The sequence below is a fragment of the Pipra filicauda genome, unplaced genomic scaffold (assembly GCF_003945595.2).
Source record: "Pipra filicauda isolate LSUMZ 115617 unplaced genomic scaffold, ASM394559v2 scaffold87_size3191425_pilon, whole genome shotgun sequence".
NCBI classification, from domain to species: Eukaryota; Metazoa; Chordata; class Aves; order Passeriformes; family Pipridae; genus Pipra; species Pipra filicauda.
In genome coordinates, this window is record NW_024105064.1 from 145,409 (window position 1) to 164,442 (window position 19,034).

At 41.9% G+C, this 19,034-nt stretch overlaps 1 protein-coding gene across 10 annotated transcripts in view; it reads right to left on the reverse strand.

Annotated features, from left to right (window-relative positions):
• KIF1B (kinesin family member 1B) overlaps positions 1-19,034 on the reverse strand; it is an 86,485-nt gene that overhangs the window by 66,255 nt on the left and 1,196 nt on the right. For all 10 annotated transcript variants that reach the window (XM_027730917.2, XM_027730914.2, XM_027730911.2 and 7 more), the window contains exons 2-3: positions 14,817-14,995; positions 798-874 (exon numbers count right to left, since the gene is read on the reverse strand). In XM_027730917.2, coding sequence (XP_027586718.1) covers positions 798-874; positions 14,817-14,922 — 183 coding nt within the window. In that variant the 5' untranslated portion in view covers positions 14,923-14,995. The remainder of the gene's footprint in view (positions 1-797; positions 875-14,816; positions 14,996-19,034) is intronic.

Here is a 19,034-nt window from a genome sequence, read left to right on the forward strand (position 1 = left end):
TTGGATTTGAACATTACCTGCTCCCGAAATCAGGACAAATTTAGCTGCGTTAACATTCTAATGTTGGGATCAAGATTTTATCAGACCTCCTCTGTTCCTTGATGCTGTTTATCTGCTTATTTTCAGGCATTATGTTCACAGTGTTCCTGTAATCAACTCACAGGGCTGCTCTAAGGGAGCAGTAAGGGAGGTGAGGGGTTTTTGTCTTGAAAACATTCTTGTTGGTCACAGATTTGCTCAGAAATATTAAGTCTTATTTCACCACACAAGTTACTAAAATTAATTCCAGAGAAATGTATTATCCCTTCTTTATATATCTTTTAGAAAACAGTGCAGGGGAGGAGTAGGTGGCAGAACAACAGAGTTCTGCTGGAGAACAATTACTGGAAGTCAGTGAGAGCTGAGCACCGATTCACAGGAGGGTGGGGCAGAGGAGCCAGATGAGAATTTATTGCTTTTGCAGCTTCTGAAAACATGGATCACCACACTGCCTCTTCAGATATGCCAAGGGAACACAGACAACATCTCTCCTCGAGCTGCAAGAACTCGAGCAACTGTCACTTGTCTAAGAGGACAACTGAATTAACTGTGGCTCACACAATCTTTCAAATATTTACAGCTTGTTGTAGCTTTCTGCTCTCCCCAGAGAGGGCAACACAACACACAGTCACAAGCTTTTAACCTGAATGTGGGTGAGAGAGTGCAGAAACATCTGACAGGGGTGCCTTGACCAGAGGGAATGCAGTTAAGTCACACCAAACAACAACAAAACCAGGTTTTCTTGGAAAAACACTCACCGATGTGTGGGACCAATAAGAGTAGTCAAAGCTGAAGGACTTTGGTGCTTCCTTAGGGTTCTTTGGGTTGATAATACCTACAGGAAATAAAATTCAAACTCTCAGTTAACTTGACATTTAGGAGCACAATTAATGAGCTTGCTGACCCACAGTCTGTGATTCTGAGTATTCAGTTGCCTCACTGCACAGGAGTAAGAAGGCTGAAGTAAAAGACCCACAGCTTCCTCACACTGGATTTCTGCAGGCCTTATTTCAAGTAAGTCAAGGAAAAAAAACCTCCCAGAAGGCATATGTTGTTGCTAAACAAAATTCTGTGTATTCTCCACAATTAATGAAAGCTTTGGCAGGCACCTTTAGGTTGGTGGGTTTGGTGTTTTGGTGGTTTTTCCTTCCCAGCTACAAAACACCTTCCTATAACCTTTGCTTGGAGGGGAGTAACAGTGGATCCAGCTGTCATTTTAATGTCTGTAGTCTCTGTATTCCAATAATTTATAAGCACAGCCCTTGTTGGAGAAGTGAATCTCTACTGCTTCCTTCTTTTGGGTACTACAGTGCTGGAAATACTTAAATCTGTTATTTCCAGCAGCTGTTTTCAACATCATCTGTGTAAGGACTGTAAAAAGGCCCAGTCCTGAGGGTGCCAAAATTAGATAAATCACCTTAGATTTACACACACCCACCTGCACCCAATGCAGCAATCTGCCTTTGGGGATGAGACACCAATTATGATAAGTGCAAACGAAGTCCACAAAGAAAGAAGCCATGCAAAGGTGTCAGCAGCCTTCCTGGGGAGGATTTACATCCTGATACCACTCATCCTCAACAGAAGATGCTTATTCCTCACATATTCATGTCAGTTAGGCTTTTCTTTGAGAAACGGGGGCTTGTCCCTTTCCTTCAGTGATAAACAAAAATTCCCTCACCCACATCTCTTACCATTCCAAACACGAACTTATCATCTTGGTTCACCCAAGCCTCTGAAAACATGGTTACAGAACCCCCATTAAAATCAAATCACTCCTCTACCAGATGCTGTGTCCCTGAGCAGGGCTGTTGTCCAAAATTACAGTGTGGAGAAAAGATCACTGTCTGGACTGCAAATAGCAACAGTTGCTACTCTATTTCTCGTGGCCAACTCCGTTTCACTTGGATGCACCTTGTGCTGACATTCTTGCCTTTAAAAAGCTGACAGACAGGCAAAGCCAATGAATCATTTGCACCAGCACAGTATCAACTTGCAAAAATGCCTGTGGCTTTGGGTAGCAACGTGGGCACCAACACAGAACAGACTGGAACCCAAGAGATCATATATGGCTGGAACTTCCCTTTATTGGCTTTGCCCAAACAGCAGCGCGGCTACAGCTCACGAAATTCTCCAAAGAGAACAAAAAACAAAGCCCACAAGACAACTTCCCTGCCCCAAAGTTAAATCAGCTCTCTCCTTGCAGTGTGTTCCAGACCGCTACTATTCAACTTCTCGTTTCACATTTGATGTGAAGCTCTGAAAGGTAAGGAAGAGGCAATGCCTTGTTACCTGGAAGTTCCTACCCAAAAAAAGCAGTACAAATAAAAATCAATCTCCAAATAATGCCTGCAAAGGCACCACAAGCTTGCCATTACTTCACCCTACTTGCTTTCAGCTTAAATTTGATCCATCACATTTGTGAAGAGTAAAGTTCAGGCTCTGTCACTTATGCAAGTCATTCCACTCTGCCCCATTTTTTTAAATCATTATTTATTATTGTTATTTTCTTAGACAGGCTTTCCTCAGCTCTTCAAGCCAAGCTCCACATCCAGCTCGCTGTTTTGAAAACCACTTTCTAGGATGTATGTTTTTGCAAAGCATATCTTGAGAAGTGTATCAGGAAAGGGAGTTTAACTGCAAGAAAGCAGCTCTGTCAGAGGTTGGGAATGCAGCTGCCTGGCCAAACCCTTCCACTGCAGCAGGAATGGGCCAGAGCAAAGTTCCCTGCTGCCAGGAACTCTGCATGCTGTCCCTCAGCACTGGGATCCAGCCCCAGCCTTGTCACTCAGCTCCTGGGCCAAGCCTGGAGCCTATTTATCCCCCATTCCCGTTCCCTGCACACAGTTACACCCTCCACTTCCAGAACCACTGCTTTCACAGAATTCCCAGTCTACAAATGCATCCAGCAGAGCTGACCGAGGGAGAAGATATGAGAGTATGACCTCAGCAGCTTTCAGCTGGACTAAACCCCTCCTCATTTGGGACACGGAGCACCAAGTGGGTGCTGCCAACATCAGTGATGTCTGCTGTGGCCTGAGTTTGAAACCAAGTGCTCAGGGATGTAACAATGTGAGACAAAACCCCTGGAAGAAGGTGGTGAGGCAGCTCAGAAACCAGGAATTCCAAGTGAAGTAACAGTTCTAACCTGAAGGGGTCTTTTGCACCAAGCATCTCCTTTGCAGGGACAAGAAAATCCCTGAAATCTGTATCGCTGAAGAAATTAAAAGGCTTCTTATAGCACAGGTAAGCTTTGTCCTAAAAGTTCATATGCCAAATTGGGGAAGGGAAAAAAAAATTGAAATGATGCTGCAGAAATTAAGACTGAGTCAGCAATACTGATTTTATGTACTATGTTTCTCAGCACACTGTGTTTTCAGCTGAACAAGGAAACAAATAGAAATAAAAGAGGAAGAGGAGTGTTTCCAATGTCTTTAATATCCACAAGAACAGTAAAAGCTTTTCAGTTACTTTGTTTGGTTTTGAAACCAGGCAAGGCCGAGGTGATCTGTATGAGTGAATGATGAAATAGGTCGTCCTGTATCTCCTCTCCCCACAGCAGCCTCCCCGCATGGTCCTCACACTAATGGTTTAATTACAGAGCCCCAGGAAATGAGGAAGGCAATAAGGCAGCGGATCACAGCAGGAACACATTAATGGCCTTTTTATCTTACAGAATAAATTTGTTTATCTGCTATTCCAAAGGTCCAATGTGGCAATTAACTCTTGTGTTTGCAAACTGACACTAAAGCTTTGTGCTGCAGCTATAATTGCCACCAGCGTGGCACCGGAGCAGCCCGGAGTGTCAGAGTTAGCCAGGTCCTGGGAAACTCAATCCCTTTTGCAGGCCCCTTCCTTCACCAAGAGCCAACTTATTAGGTCATGGGGAATCTTGCAGTTTTCCACAAGTTAAGTTTGCTGCATCAAAGAGAAACTGGAAGGGATATTTCCCAAACTCGCTGTCTCCTGTAGCGCTGCTACTGCAACGAGAGCACATGACCCCGGTGTGGGAAGGATGGAACAAGCTGGAGATCCTCTTTTCCTCCTGCAGGGCCTAAAACCTCTTCCAGGGTCAGAGCAACAAGCACAGGGTGGGTTAATGTCCATCATTTACACTCAGAATGGAAGGCCAAGAAAAAGGCAAGGGAATGCTCACAGTTTCAAAATATCCAATCATTGATTTGGTTGAGGGAGATAAATGCCCACACTATTCCTTCTCTTTATTTGAATTAGGAATTTCTGGAAATTCTGAATAATAAGCTTCACCTTAAGACATAATATTTAAAATCTGTTTTCTACCTTTGTAAGCAAACAGACGAAGTAATTACACGTCATAAATTGGCAGAACTAAAAGCACCCTGTGTGAACAGCAGCTGATTTAATACCCACTGCCATCCCCCCCCAGAGACACAGCTTGTATTTTAAAAGCTTATTTCTCCTTACAGTTATACAGGAAGCCATGCAGAGCTGCCTCATGCCATCTAAAGTTCCTCTAAGCAGGAGTAATCCACATATTCTCTGGAGCTTAAACAACTTAAACACTTCTTTTTAGCTCTTCAGCTGTTTAAGTTTGGTGGGGTTTTGATACCTGTAACTACAAATGTGAGTTTTATATCTCACTGACCCAATGGTGAGGAAATGGACCATTTTAAAACAAATTTCTTCACACCAAATAATCTAAATTTTTTTAGCGTAAGATCCAAAAAGTTTTACTAATTAGGCCTTGTACAGGACAAGTACATAGGAGGAGCAGTACAGCCTCATAAAAGGAGAAAGCAGGAGCACAATCAATGAAAATTATAATTTTAGATGTGCTATACCAACAGCAATAGAGCAAGCTCCACAAAACATTTGGATTTTAACTTAAACAGGCAACTTCATTTCTTGGTATTTTTACTGCTACAGTCCATCCCACTTGTTCCTTAATTAACATTTTATATACCATCCACCATCTGCTTTATCAGCTAGCACAAAAATAACATACATTTTCAACCTTTCCAATCTATGAGCTCAAATTCACCCCTGGTTTTCAACTTTAGCAAAAACTGTAGCAATCCTTGAAGAGTCACTTCACCACTGAAACAGTACCCACACATTTTGTAATATGTATTAGTTTGCATTCCTATTGTCATTTTGGACATTGAAATTTTTTGTCTTAGAATCCAATCTGGATTTTCTGAAGCTGAAATTCAAAAAAGCACAGGTCAAATATGCACTTTATTTTACAATTATAACCAGAGTGTGGAGCACAACTGAGAGCTGATGCAAAGTTAAAGTCTTCCAGGGTATTTCCAACTGGAAGCAGCAATCTCTGTCTTCTCACCCCTTCCTAAACATACACACAAACACATTCCCATTTCAAGCCTTCATTTCTGGACTTAACACTTCCATCCTCCATTAAAACTAACCAAGTAAACAGACAGTGGGAAGCCTACAGAGAGGAGGGAAAAAAAAAAACCACAAAAGCAAGGAAACTTAGCCAAGATCAGCCCCCTCATTCCATTCCCATCTACTCAGCCACATAAATATTTTTGCAGGCACAAAGAATGACTAAAAGTGCTTCTTAACCACTCCAAACTCCTATCAGATTATGACACTGAATTTGCAGTCCAAGCCTGATCTGCTTTCATCCCAGTCAGCTCTGCTCCTCAGCAGTCACAAATTTGGCAGATTGGAAATTATCTGCAGTCCAGGATCTGGGGATCCACGCAATTCCTTCTAACAAGCTCTTGGAACAGAGAGACAAAGCACACAAGAGGCAAGAGTTGAAATTATTCTCTTCTCCCTCAGTGCATTTAAAGTCAAGTCACTGGCCTGCCCAGCTCCGCCCCTGCCAGTGCCCAGAGTCACATTGCAGGGCACTCTGCCACCAGACATGCCAGGCATTAGTCACCGTGGGCAGCTCCAGGAGAACTGCCTGCTGCAGTCTGCCCCTCACAGAAACACCAGCAGACAGAATTAACTTGGGCTAAATCCTGGGATTAGCTGGTACACAGTCTGTGCTGGGAAGGGGGGGTGAGGGGACAGGCAGACTGATTTTTTTAAATAAAAAACCCCAAAACAATCAATTGCCAATCGGAAATGGAACTCAATTATGATGGGAGTCAGGTATGGAACTGGAAAAACCGACCTTCCCGGATTTGTGCAACACAGCCCTGCTTTGTTGTGTACCTTTGCCATTCCCACACTGCTCCCACATCTGGCAGTGCTGAGGGCACAAAGCCTCTGCAATTTCTACATGGGAAAAAAAATTAGATTTCATCTCAGGAGAAGAGGCTTCACACCAGCCTCAACTATTCCTTCTGTGGCAGCATCAACCCACCCCAAACACACATTCCCAGCAAATGCCAACAGCCAGAGATAAAAGGTAGCAAGAGAAGCAATGTCCTGCCATCATTACTAAAGGAATAGCCAGAAATTTAAAAAAAAAACCATGCTGGTCTAGACAGAACTTCTGGGGAAATAAATACCCAACAATTCATTTCTGAATTCAAACTCTATTGAATTCTCCAAACTCTACTTGAATCAATATAAGCAGTTGTTTTATTTGATGATGCCTGAATAAACAATTCAACCCATATAAAAAATATGGGGCTTTCAGAACTGACCCCACAAGACCAAACTCACATTAAACACACGGTCTCCTAAAAAACACGGGTCTGGAAAACATATCTGTGCCATCTGTAGACTGGAATGACAACAATGGGAACATGTTCCTTACGGAGAGCAGGGTGGAGCAGGCATTCTTTATTTGCTGGAACGTGAATAACACCACAAAGACACGTTTAACACAGGCTCCTTCCCTGGGCACACGCTGCAATCAGATCTATGGCCAGAGTGCTTTTAGAAGACAGACTTTCAGGGCTGTTATTACAAGAGATAAATGAAGGGAAATGGACACTTCCAGCCCGAGAAGCAGCGCTGGCTTTTCAAAGCATTGTTTGCATTTTTCAAATCATTAAAAGGGAAGGAAACCAAGCAGAAGCTAAGAACAGCTCATTTGGAATTCAACCGGATTCTCTCCCCACTGTGGAATTTCAGCCCTGTACTGGGAGAAAGGTTGGCTGGGGGAGGGCCTGAGGCTCAGCAGCACCGGGGCAAGGCAAACGCTCGCTCACAGAAGCTGCTGGAAAGCCACTCTCATCCTCAGCTGCTCCTACAGATCCCAGAGCTATAAATACCACCCCTACAGCTGGTGTTCTTGGAGATGCCAGCAGGCTCTGCACCAGGCAGGAGCCACTCCAACCACACTGTTCTCCCTTCGCTGGAGAGCTGACCCAAAACCACTGCAGAGCTTCCACTGCCAGGGGGTTACCTGGGAATGTGCTCCTGCAGAAGGAGCACAGCAGGGCCGTGTAGCCGGGGGAGCGCTCAGGCTGAATTCTGTGCTCACGTTTGCTGCTTCAGGGCAGGTAAAACAACATCTCCCTTCACCCCCTGCTTCGGTTTGACATCTCTCCAAGAGCCAAGGCCTCTCCAAAGACCATCTTGACCTTCAGACACAAGGCAGCACTACATTAAGAGAACACCCCGGAGCACTGGAATCCCGGGGAATCAGTTCTTAAGCATTTTGGTTCAGTCAGTTCTTAAGACCGTATCTAAAAAGACTTGTGTAGTGAAAATATCCAATTCCTAAAGTGCTTCCCATTAACAATTTGCATTCTCTTTACTTCCACTTGCATGCTCAAAGGTGGCAGGTTATTTAAGTATCTGATGAAAGGCATCCCCTCTGAAGGCCCAGTCCTGACTTGGTGGCACCAGCTCTGAAGGGGCAGCATCTCACAGGGAACTCACCCCTGACACAACTGTTCAGGTTCATCAGCAACATTATCCCTCTGCTCTGGTTCCATACTAACTCCAAACATAATGTAGTCCAACTGCATCTAACATCAGCTGGAACATCCCAGTCATCCCACAGTCTTGCTCCAGGCCCGGTATTTGCATCTCTAACATTTAAAGATCATTAAATGTTCATCTTCCCCCGTCTCCCCAAAGTCATCTTCCAAAATAAATCATCTTCTTTTTTTTTTTTTTTAACAGAGCTGAATTAACACTTCAAGCTTTTATACCATCACGAGAAAGGCTTTAGAAGGCAAACCAAGCACTTAAGAAATTCCACATTTTTATTTCTTCTCCAAAAAAATATTCAAGACTTGTAGCAAAACACATGAGCTGTCAACATTGCAGGGCATTCAGAGACAGTGACTAAGACAAGCCACAGAAATCCCTAAAACACAGAGAGCTCTAATGCTCATATTGGGAACAGCACAGTCACTAGAACAGTTTGGGCAACCTCTGCTATTGTGACCTCTTTGACTTGTCTTTCAAACCTCAACCACAAGACCATTCATGCATCCTCCACGTGACACAATTTATCTCCCCATAAACAGCCTGTTTTGATAACACACCCACCATGAAAGCAGGGCACTATTATCATATTGGACAGGCATTCATTTAGGTTGCACCACTTACAAGGATTTACAAACCAGAAAAATCAGGGTAAGGGTTAAGTGACGTTCCTGCATTGCTGTTTATTTGCCCAAGACAACCTCACCGTGCAAGTCACAAGTAAAAAACACTAGAAACACTTAAAAGAAAGAAAAAAAAGCTGAATGCTTTAGGAACCAAAGCTTTCTTGGCAGGCACGAGTCATCAGAAATGGGGGATGCTTATTTTTTGAGATATCTAAAAATACTATTTTCAGAAGACAGATTTAGAGTCAAGACTGAAATCTATCTATGAAAATTAATCATCCCACCTATTCTGAACTTTCATTGAAAATGTCTCATCAGGAGAGAAAACCAGTAAGTCTGTTAGGTAAGACAACTACAATGAGCTCTTTTGCTCTCTTTTCCTACCTCAGTAGCCCATGCTATTTTTCTAACACATATAATTTATATATGTTCCTTTTCCAGGTTAAGTGAAGGTGGCTCGTCCATCTTGGTCAAAAATGGGTAAAATTTTGTCCCATCATTTTACTTTCTACATGTACTCACTCAGTCATAAATAAAAGCCAGTTTCTTATAAGGACTTTTTTCATCAGCAATTTAGACTAAATATTATTTCCATGAGACAAGTTCTTCCATGAAACTATCCAAACTCTGCTTAGACAAAAACCCTCCAAGTTCTTATCTTCCTCAAGGCACACACACACCCCAGGGATTCTTTTCCATTCAGTGCCTCTTTAAGAAAAGAGTTAAAAAGAAAAATACCAGCAAACCATATTTTTTCCCCCTTAGGATAAAGCTTTTCTGAAAGAGGTCACTACTTTTTAAAGCTACACAACAATGAGAAAGGCAAAATTTATCAATATTCCCTGTCAATGTAGACTAATAAAGAACTGGCTGAATTACTGATGAGGTTACCTTGCTCTATAAACCTTTCAATAGTTTTGACTTTTGTATTATATTTCAAATACCACTGGTTCAGACAAACATGCAATAAATCAAAAGCCTTTTAAGTTTGGTCCTGCTTTCCCATGCATTTTTAATTTGCTCCAGAATAATTGCATAAAGCAGGACACATCTTAAAAGGAAATAAAAAAACCAAACAGAAAATTAACTTAGATGTTTCTCTATTAATTTTTTTATTTATTTAAGCATTCAAGCTTAAACCAGAGGTTTATAAACCTCAGGAAGAAAAAAAATAAACCAACCCTTTTACAAAAAATATTTTTTTTCCCTTCAAACTCTCCAAATGAACTCCAAAATGCCTTCCCAAGTTTCTCTGATGCCAAGGATGCCTGGATGAGAACCTGGCTGCCATGTGTCCACAGCAGCAGCTGGAGCTATTGTTGCTGGCAGATGGGACTGCTCCACTGGGCCTACTTTTATTAAACATCCAGCACCTTCAGCAGCCACAAAAGAACCTTCCAGCATTCCTGACACGCAGAGACTATTGCTGAGTGAAAATCCACACTGCTCATTTTCCATCCTAACCCAAGGATCCAGTGGCACTCCCTCCTTCCAAGAGAACCTGGACTGGTTGCAGGTGCATTTCTGCACTAATATGGTTTGTGGCAAACCAGAAAATACAATAATCTCACATAACTATAGTTTGAGAACTTTGCTTTATTCTCTCACTGGCACACACAAGATGCTAAAACCTATTTTCATTCATCTATTCATTCATGCACATTTAATGCAACATCAATTGCATAGGACATATTCCAAGTAGGACACTTCCTTATTTCCCTGCTTCATTAGTTTAGTTTTCTACATACTTATTAGCTTTTTAAAAGCAGCAGCTAGCTGGGCTCTCTGCTAGTATGATTAATATCTAAATGCCATCTTGTAGTTAATGCCTTGAGCCTCTGCTTCGTCTTCATTTGTTTTTATTGATGCATTATTTATTTACAGACAGGATTATCAAAACACTTCCACACACCAAAAAAAAAAATTAAAAAAAAAAAAATCAAACCCTCAAACAAACAAAAAACAAGCCAGAAAAAGCACAATACTCAGGGAGTCTTTAGGCACAGAACAGCTTCGCTTTTCAGCTCAATAACCCAAGGCAGCAGCTGCCAACCTTGTTTATATTTGTTACGTTTGAAAAGCCCAACAGGAATGAGCACGAGAACTACTGACACACAAAACACTCTCAGATCTATAGCTCAGCTTTCACCCCAACTCTTACACAGCAGAATCTTTCTCCCACTCACCACAAAAACAGCAATTAATTAACTGGACAGGCAATAAGTAATTAATACCTTGTGGGGAGGGTGCATTGGTGGAAATCATTCTCAAGAAAAATGGGAAAAAGCAGGAGTTAAAAGACAAAACATACTCATGCTGAAAACCATGACTCTAAACCAAACTATTCTTATATTATTAATTTCAAAAAGCTACTCGGGCGTTTGGCCACAAAAAATCAACTATTCAGTAATTTAAGGAACATCCTCTCAGAACAGAACTCCAAATGAAAACAAAGCATTTCAGTCAATTGAATCCACTTGCAGAGCAGGTACTTTTGAAAATAAACCTTATGTTTCTTAAGGTGGTTTCTAAGTGATAATTATAAAAAAAGATGGCCTTTTCTTAAACTAATCCCACTCAGTTACTGTTTTGCTATAGTTTTTTAGTCACTAATTTGATGGTGGCATTACCTCTTCTTTGGAAAGTATTTTGCATTCTCAGTTTAACTTAAATAGCAGAATTTTGCAGCTTCTAATTTCTCCTGTCTTTAAGAATTCCTCCATTAGCTTCCCTTCTCCCACCCCCACTTCTCCCATGTCCACTGAAGAACTCCTGGCAGCATCATTCCAACGGATCCCATCTGCAATGAGATCTGAGCTGAGCAGCACAGGCCTCCTGCCAAATTCCAGCCCCTAAATGCAGTCAGCACATGTGACTCCAGCTGGGCTGCACAATCTCAGCTTTGCAACGTGGATTTTGAAACAGAAAGACTGGCAATTCTCTGGGTGCAAGGTGCTGCATTACAGATCAATGCCTTTGCAACCACAAAGGGAAAAAAACCCCTTACTTTTGTCATGTTAGAAGAGTAGACGAATATTGTGTTTCAAGGACTGGTTTCAAAATTGCCATATTTTGCCTCCTTCCAGCAGAAAAAGAGAAGTCCCAATTACTCCCAGGCAGTGTCCTTAAACATTATGGGTTAAAAGCCTTTGTAAGAACTCTCTTTTTCTGAGATTAAGACATATATAGAACTGTATTCAGCTCCACTGTCATTTTTAAACACTGAGAAATTATAGAGATGTTGACTACAGGCCTTGATCTCCTACGAGGAAATACCACTAAAGGTGGACAGGATAACAAGTACATTCTGTAGGAGCCCACAACAAAATCACGTTGTTTTGCTTCTAAGGCAAAGTTAAGCTGTGTAACAAAACTGAGTGTAAGCTTTCTGAGCCAGGAGGATGTTTTGCTTTGCTGGCAAGAACACCGTGAATGACAGGCAAGCCCAAAAGCTGTAAACAGCCAAACTCACACAAAAACTGCCAAACAAAAGCAGCATGTCAGGCAGCAACCCCCGTGGCATTCTGACTTCAAGAACATACTTTGTTATTATGGATGTCAAAAAACACTCCTTTTTTTATAGTCATTAAAAATGGTGCATAAATAGAGAACCCCTGTGACACATTTCATTATCTGTATCTTTGTACTGTTTCCTGAACAAAATCCTGAGCACTTTGCCTCACTTTCACCCCAATGCTTTGGTCTCTGCCAACACATTCACAAAACTCAGACTTGGACAAAGTTTAAACTCAGGACTCACAAAGGATTTGTAGAATAGCTTGGCCAGTCAATATCCACAGAATTAAAGTTCAAGTAACAGCCAAAATCCCTTCTTAGCTATCAGACTTCACAGAGTCTCATCAATCCCGTATCACAATAGTCCATTAGGCTTTAATTCCAAGATAAGGGAACTTTAACTGTCTTGGAGGCCTAAAATAGTCACTACTCAGCATACCACCAGCCTCTCAGATTTGCCTCCTGTCAACCTGATTAGTGCCCAAATGACAAAATAACCTTGTCAGGGGCAAGATATCTGAGCCTCCATTATTTTGTCAGCACATCCGAAGGTATGAAGCAGGAACCCAGCCCACAATTACTATTGCATTCCCTCTATTTTCAAATTGCTTCATCAGATATGAGTCTCAGATACACTAATGTCCCTTTATGTGCTCGGGTTTTGGTCAACAAGTTCAGCCCTTAATCATGAGGAGTTCAATAACACAACTGTGAGGTTGCAAAAAACTGAGGACCGTGAAAACGAAAGAATTTTTGGCAGAAATAGCAACAGCACTTGTGCCCCCAAATCTTCCACGTAGCCCAAAAGCTTACCAGAAGAATTTCAGCTTGAAGTTACATGTGTCAGACAACTTTGTTGGGAAGATTCTTTGAAGCAAAGATTTCTGCTCAGGTTTTTTTCCCCCATCAAACAATGCCTTATTCATATCCTTTATTATACAATCCTCTTCTGCTCAAACTACTCCTCTGTCTATTGTTTTCTTGTGTTTCTCCTCTAAGAGGGAAATACAGGTAAAAAATACCCCCCAGACTGCAACAAGGTGTAACTATTGCAATTGGTGATTCCTTTCCCACAGTCTGTAAGGGCTCCAATGACTTCAACCTGACCATCTGTCACATCAGCCAGTCTGTGTCACAGCCACAGGGCTCAAACAGAAGGCTGCAGATCAGAACATTTCCAGAGCCCAAAACAGATTCAAAACTGCAAAGAAACTGCCAACTAGGTAAATCAGGAAGTACTTTTCTCCTTTTGAAAGCTGATGCATTCCCAATGTGTCACTGTGGTGCAGCTCTAGGACCCAGAAGCAGAACCAGTGTCTTTGGTCTACACCACATCTCAAACTCAGACAAACAAATTGCCAGAGATTGACTTGTCACCCTTGTTGTTCCACCACAAACAAGGTGTTTCCACAGGCTCCTGGAATTCAGACACCTCAAGCACCTAAAATGATTGCTGTGATGACTGCAGCAAGAAAAGCTCTTACAGAGGCACCCAGTGGTGCTGCTGGAGCCCAGAGCTGGTGGCATTTCCATAACAAATGGCCTCTGATGGAGTCTGCAGTTCTCCCATTCTACACTGGGATCCAATCATGGGATACAAGCACCTGTTCTACATGAGGTGACTTCAAACGTCCCCCTCCCACCCCTATCTTACAACCAAACTCTGAAATCCAACCCCAAAAAAGTTTCTTCAGGTAGTATTTCACAGAAGGTCTGAAGATAAGAGTTTATTACACTAAAAAACAAGCTCTCTTCTGTATGACACCTGTTTTCCGACGAAATCATAAACACTGTATATAATTTAAGTGATCACAACCAGGACTTAAAATGCCATGGCAGAAGCAGGCAGATGTACAACCTTGGCTAAAAAAAAAGGGAGAGGCCTGTGTGAAACCTCCTTTGTGTTACCAGGCAGGAGTAAATACTCCAGTAATCAGACAGCAAAATAACTCAGTGCTCTTGGAGTGCTGCTTCCTACAGCTGCAGACAAGATGACTCTACTTGATTACCCAACAATGACAAACTCCCCCAAGAAGAGCAGTGGAGAGGCAGAGCTGTTGGGCTGCACATGAGGAACTGTAAATGCTGTCAATACTGCCCTGACTTCAGCTATGTAAATACAACCAACCAAACAACAAAACAGGTGTGCCCGTACTCAGTTTCCCACAGAACAGTCTTCCCCTCCAAATTAGACCCACAATAATTATTTAAGAAGCCTAACACTTCTAATAGGCTAGGAAAGAAGATGAGTTTTTGTAGTCTGTTATTTTGCTGTCATTTAGACACCTACTCTGGAAAGCATAAAACTTGATATCCTTTTCCCCTCAGCTTTCTCACTCAAATTATGTTCATAATCACAGGCACAGACTGCAGAACAAGCACACCAAGAACTAAAGCACAAGACCCAAGCAGGACTTACACCACAATTATCATGTGGTGCTCTGCATTGTATCCCTGTATCTGTCAGTTCACATGATATTCCCACACACTGAAGTCAACAAAAAGGTTTTCACTTCAGTATTCTAATATTTCTGTAGAATTTCCAGCTCACCACAAGCAAACACCTTAAATAACAGCATCAAAATCGAGATATTCATGATTTAGACTTTCTAGTCAAATTCAGAGACAATCCAATTTGTAATGACAACCTCAGAAAAGCAGAATCCCCAAAAGATTAATTCCAGATGATACAAATGCACACAGCACTCAGCCTGACAGAAAGAAAAGAATCACGCAGGAAATGTGGGGAGAAAGAAAGACTCCCTTAGAAGCTTCAAATAAACTTACTGGTTGAATTGCCTTGCATCTGGATGATACATTTGGACTCCTTGCTGGTTTCCCGGGAGTTGAAGGGCCGGACCCGGACAGCCACCTTCACTGAGGCCCCCGACATCCTGGCTGCTCGTGGCACAGTCAAGGGATTGGAAGTGCTCAACAGCCTTTCAAGTTATCCTTGTTGGTGTTTTCTAGAGAGAAAAACATCATTTAGTTATTTGCAGCTGTTGCATTCAAGACGTTGATTAAATGAGGAAAGTTCTAAGTTATTTGATAACTTCAGTTTCTGCTCTGCGATCGCCCTCCCTGACCCCCCCTAAAAGGTGTCACCTCAAAGCCAGAACTGGAAACACAACTATCAGCACCCGCTCACTGGCCCCCCAGTCAAAAGTTTCTGCCACCTGAGGCAGTTCTTTTCAAGCGTACAAATATTTGTTTTCAATACTTGGTTTTCTTCCCAGAAAGTAGGGATGCCAGCACCAAAATAAAGATCTGGTTGCAACATATGTGAGGCTTAACCTAACAAAGATAATTTTAGCAGTAAAGACGCAGCTACTTGGATTTCAGCAGGAGGCAGGACCATAAACCCCATCCCCAGGTTCCCTGGCTGCCCAGTGCATTAGCAACAACATTCAAACTGCCACAAGGGTCATGGGCCATATCACACTGCCTTTCAATGCACATGACTCCAGAGAAAAGGGTGTACCCTTAAAGAACCCTTTGCAGTCCTGGGAAAGTCCTCTTCTCAAAGGAAATAACAACTCAACAACTACTTGTCTATCTACTGATTAAAGGACACGCTGTAAGGAAGAAGAGGAATCAAGAATTATTGCCTTCGGGGTAAATATTACTATCCATCTTCAGACAAATGTTCACCATTAAATTCATCTTCATTATCAAAATCCTTGTTCTAATCCCACCACATCCAAATGATGGAGCACTTTAGTTGCACCAAACTATCCCTGACAGCCACTATTCAAACACAGGGTTAATAAAGATTGATTTGGTTGTATTTTCCTCGACCAGCCTCTTCCATCAGAACAAGGTTTTTCAGTCAGTCAACAATTCAGAAGTTTCACTTCTTGCCACAGGATGTTGTGATTACTAAAGTGAAACTGCCTCAAAAAGGAGGAAGGTAGATTCAGAGAAAGTCATCAAGGCCTACTAGAAAGCTGCTCCCCTTGGCTAGGAAAGCCTCCATGGCACAGACACTCACAACCTGGAAGACTACAGTGAGGAAACACAATCCCATCGTTGGTTTACCCTTATATTCTAAATATCTGCTATGGGCACTGCTGAAGACAGGACTCAGGGCTGGGTGAATCCTTGCTCTGGTTCAGTGCAGTCACTTCTATCTGGAACCTGAGTCACCAGGGGCAGAGCTCGACCCTGCACAAGTCATCACATGTGGCCCAGAAATCCTGACATCTCCTTTTCTGGTTATCCATGCACCACACACCCAGTGGACTGCTCATTTCAGGGTTCTGATCACAGTGCCACAGAAGTACAAAACTTACCAGAAGATCTAAAGTGGAAGCATTTCAGCTCTAAAGTAAGTTCTGCAGCTGGTAAAAATACTCATACGTGCTTAAGTCAAGTTATGGCACATCTGCACACAGCACAAGAAGTTTTTAATAAAATTGCATTGCTTCATTAATGCCATCACATGGTGAAGGGAGACATTAAATTACTCCAGCAAGTAGGAGTAATTTAAAGCATTCTTTATTTCAGGAGGTACCTGAGGTATCTCACCAGACTAGAAGAATGTCTTTAGGAGCAAGCCAAGTGAATCTCAATGCCAGCAGTACAGCAAACTGGTAGAACAATGATTAATGAGGCAGACACACAGTCAGCTTTGGGTTGGGATGGAATTTTAAGAAGTTTCACTGAAAAAACTAAACACAGAACAGAGCAGAGAACTGATGGGAATGAATTCCCGTGGTGCTCAAAGATTCCAGGCTGTTTTGGAGCACTGCTCCATTCCCTTTGCTCCGAGGTTCCTTTCATGTACAACAAAGTATCAAAGTTGCAGCTCCATTATAAACTTTCCTCTGGAATATCCCCTGTGTGGATTTTCGCCCTCCCTCCCTAACAGGACCCTTGCATAAGTACCTGTGCCCTCACACCAAAGCCAAGTGACAGGGTTAATCCTGACACAGCCCAGAGCTATTATCCAACTGACCCTGGACACTGCTGCTGGAAACAGGAATGTTACTGTACATGGCCACTCAGCATCCTGTTTCCGAAATACAGTTTCAAAAATCGAGTGCAAAATGTCCTTTTTTATCAAGTTCACGGTGACACAATTTACTTTAACCAACGTGTTCTTATAATATTGTTTATGAAACGCAGGGATTGTTTCCCCTTCGTAATGCAGAGTCCCAGGAAGACTTTTTTCTGATGTTTTCACAGAACTACCCCTCAGAACACTGCACGAACTTCTGCAGGTAACTAGGAAACTGCCAAACAGAGGGTGGGATCAAAGAATCATCTGCTTTAAAATATATGTTCTCAAGTACCTCTGAACATCATATTCACAATAAGAAAGCATGAAAATCACACCTCCAGAGCCTCCATATGCACCAGCCAAATGACAGCCTTGTTTGAAACACGGCTGTGAAGAAATTCTCACAGAGCAGGTCACAAAATCACCTACAACACCATGAAAATTTAACTGCTAGCCTTCTGCAATTACCAGCTTTTCCCAACTCTAACTTTTGTGCTGATGGAAAATTAAAGTGGTGTAATTTTAAATCTCCTTTCTTCTCAACTCTGCTGTTTTTCATAGCTGAAGTAAGCAAAATGCCTACTTGTAGTTGCACATGGATTTCAGATGTTATGAAGACCAATTCACTGTGCAAAGTTTAATTTTCCTTAATAAGAAAATTCACCAAAACCATTATATTTTGCCAAGCTTCCCATACGTTTCAGCTGTTGGGGGTTTGAGGGTTTTTTCCACTTATCAGCAACTTTAAGTGGTTGTAATGTTTTATAAAGGCAGCATTGCCCTCAATGTACAGATTGATAAAATAAGGGAAAATGAGCCCAAGTTGCAGAGCATCACAGACAATAAATTGCAACTGGTTTTTCGAGGTTCACAGTTCCCAGTAGTATCACTTCCCATTACAAAATGCTGACTACAGAGCGGAGACACAACTTGAAAAAGAGCAAACCAAAATATGCAATTCAGTCTGTGGCACAGATTTAGAAGAACAATATTCATAAAAGACAGCTTTTTTTTTTTTTAATGTTCATTACAGGCTCAGAAGGCTGCCATCCATGCTGGAATGAATCATTCCCCTAATGTCTTGGAAAGAGTCTGTGAGCTGTGTCTCTTTTAATGTTCTGTCTGTACGAATCCAATCAGGAACCAGGCAGGGAATTGCCTGCGTAAGGAAGGCTTTGACGTGACACTCCACTGGCTCCAAAACAGGTGGCAGATGATATTCGAGGTGTTTGGGGAGCTCCATCAGCACAAAGGCAAATCCTACACTCTGGTTTCACACTTATTTTAAACTGTGATTAAAAGATATCCACCCTGCAAATCACACAGTGAGATTTTAATATTAATGTGTGTCATTAAACAAATCATTTAAGTATCTTGTCTGTTTACTGGTATTCGAGCTGACAAACCTAATTGTGTTGATCAATCACCCTTCACAGGCTCAACTAGATTTGGACTTTCACACAAATATTTGAAGAAACATTAAGACTTGGATCCTTGGATGTATTTGAAAGTTTAGGCAAATCAGTTTTTATGCAGTGTCAAAATACAAACATATTGGTGTTTTTTTTTAAGTAAAGTTACAAGCTGAGTAGGGATTTAGAGTCAAATTATTATTTATATGTTCAGAGAAGTTTGCTTTTGCAACCACTTTGAGCTTGTCGCAATGTTCAGAATCTGTATCTCTACACTCAAATAAAAATAAAAAAACCCACTATATATCACAAATGAAGAAGAATCACTTTTATTTACAATAACCACCCACTGTGTCATATTTGCACAGGGTTCGCCTACCAGAGACTGTGCTAACTTTTAAACAAAAAAACCGCTTAACTTAATCAGTACAACAGCTCTAAAGAAATAAACCGAGCCCAGGGATTAGTATGTGGAAAGTTAGCAAAACAGCTGTTCAGGGCAGCAGAGGTTTAGGAACAAGAGGTCCACAGCCAAGCCAATTTTAGGTCCTGCTCTGAGGCTCAGTGATGACACTGTGATCCCTGAGCTGA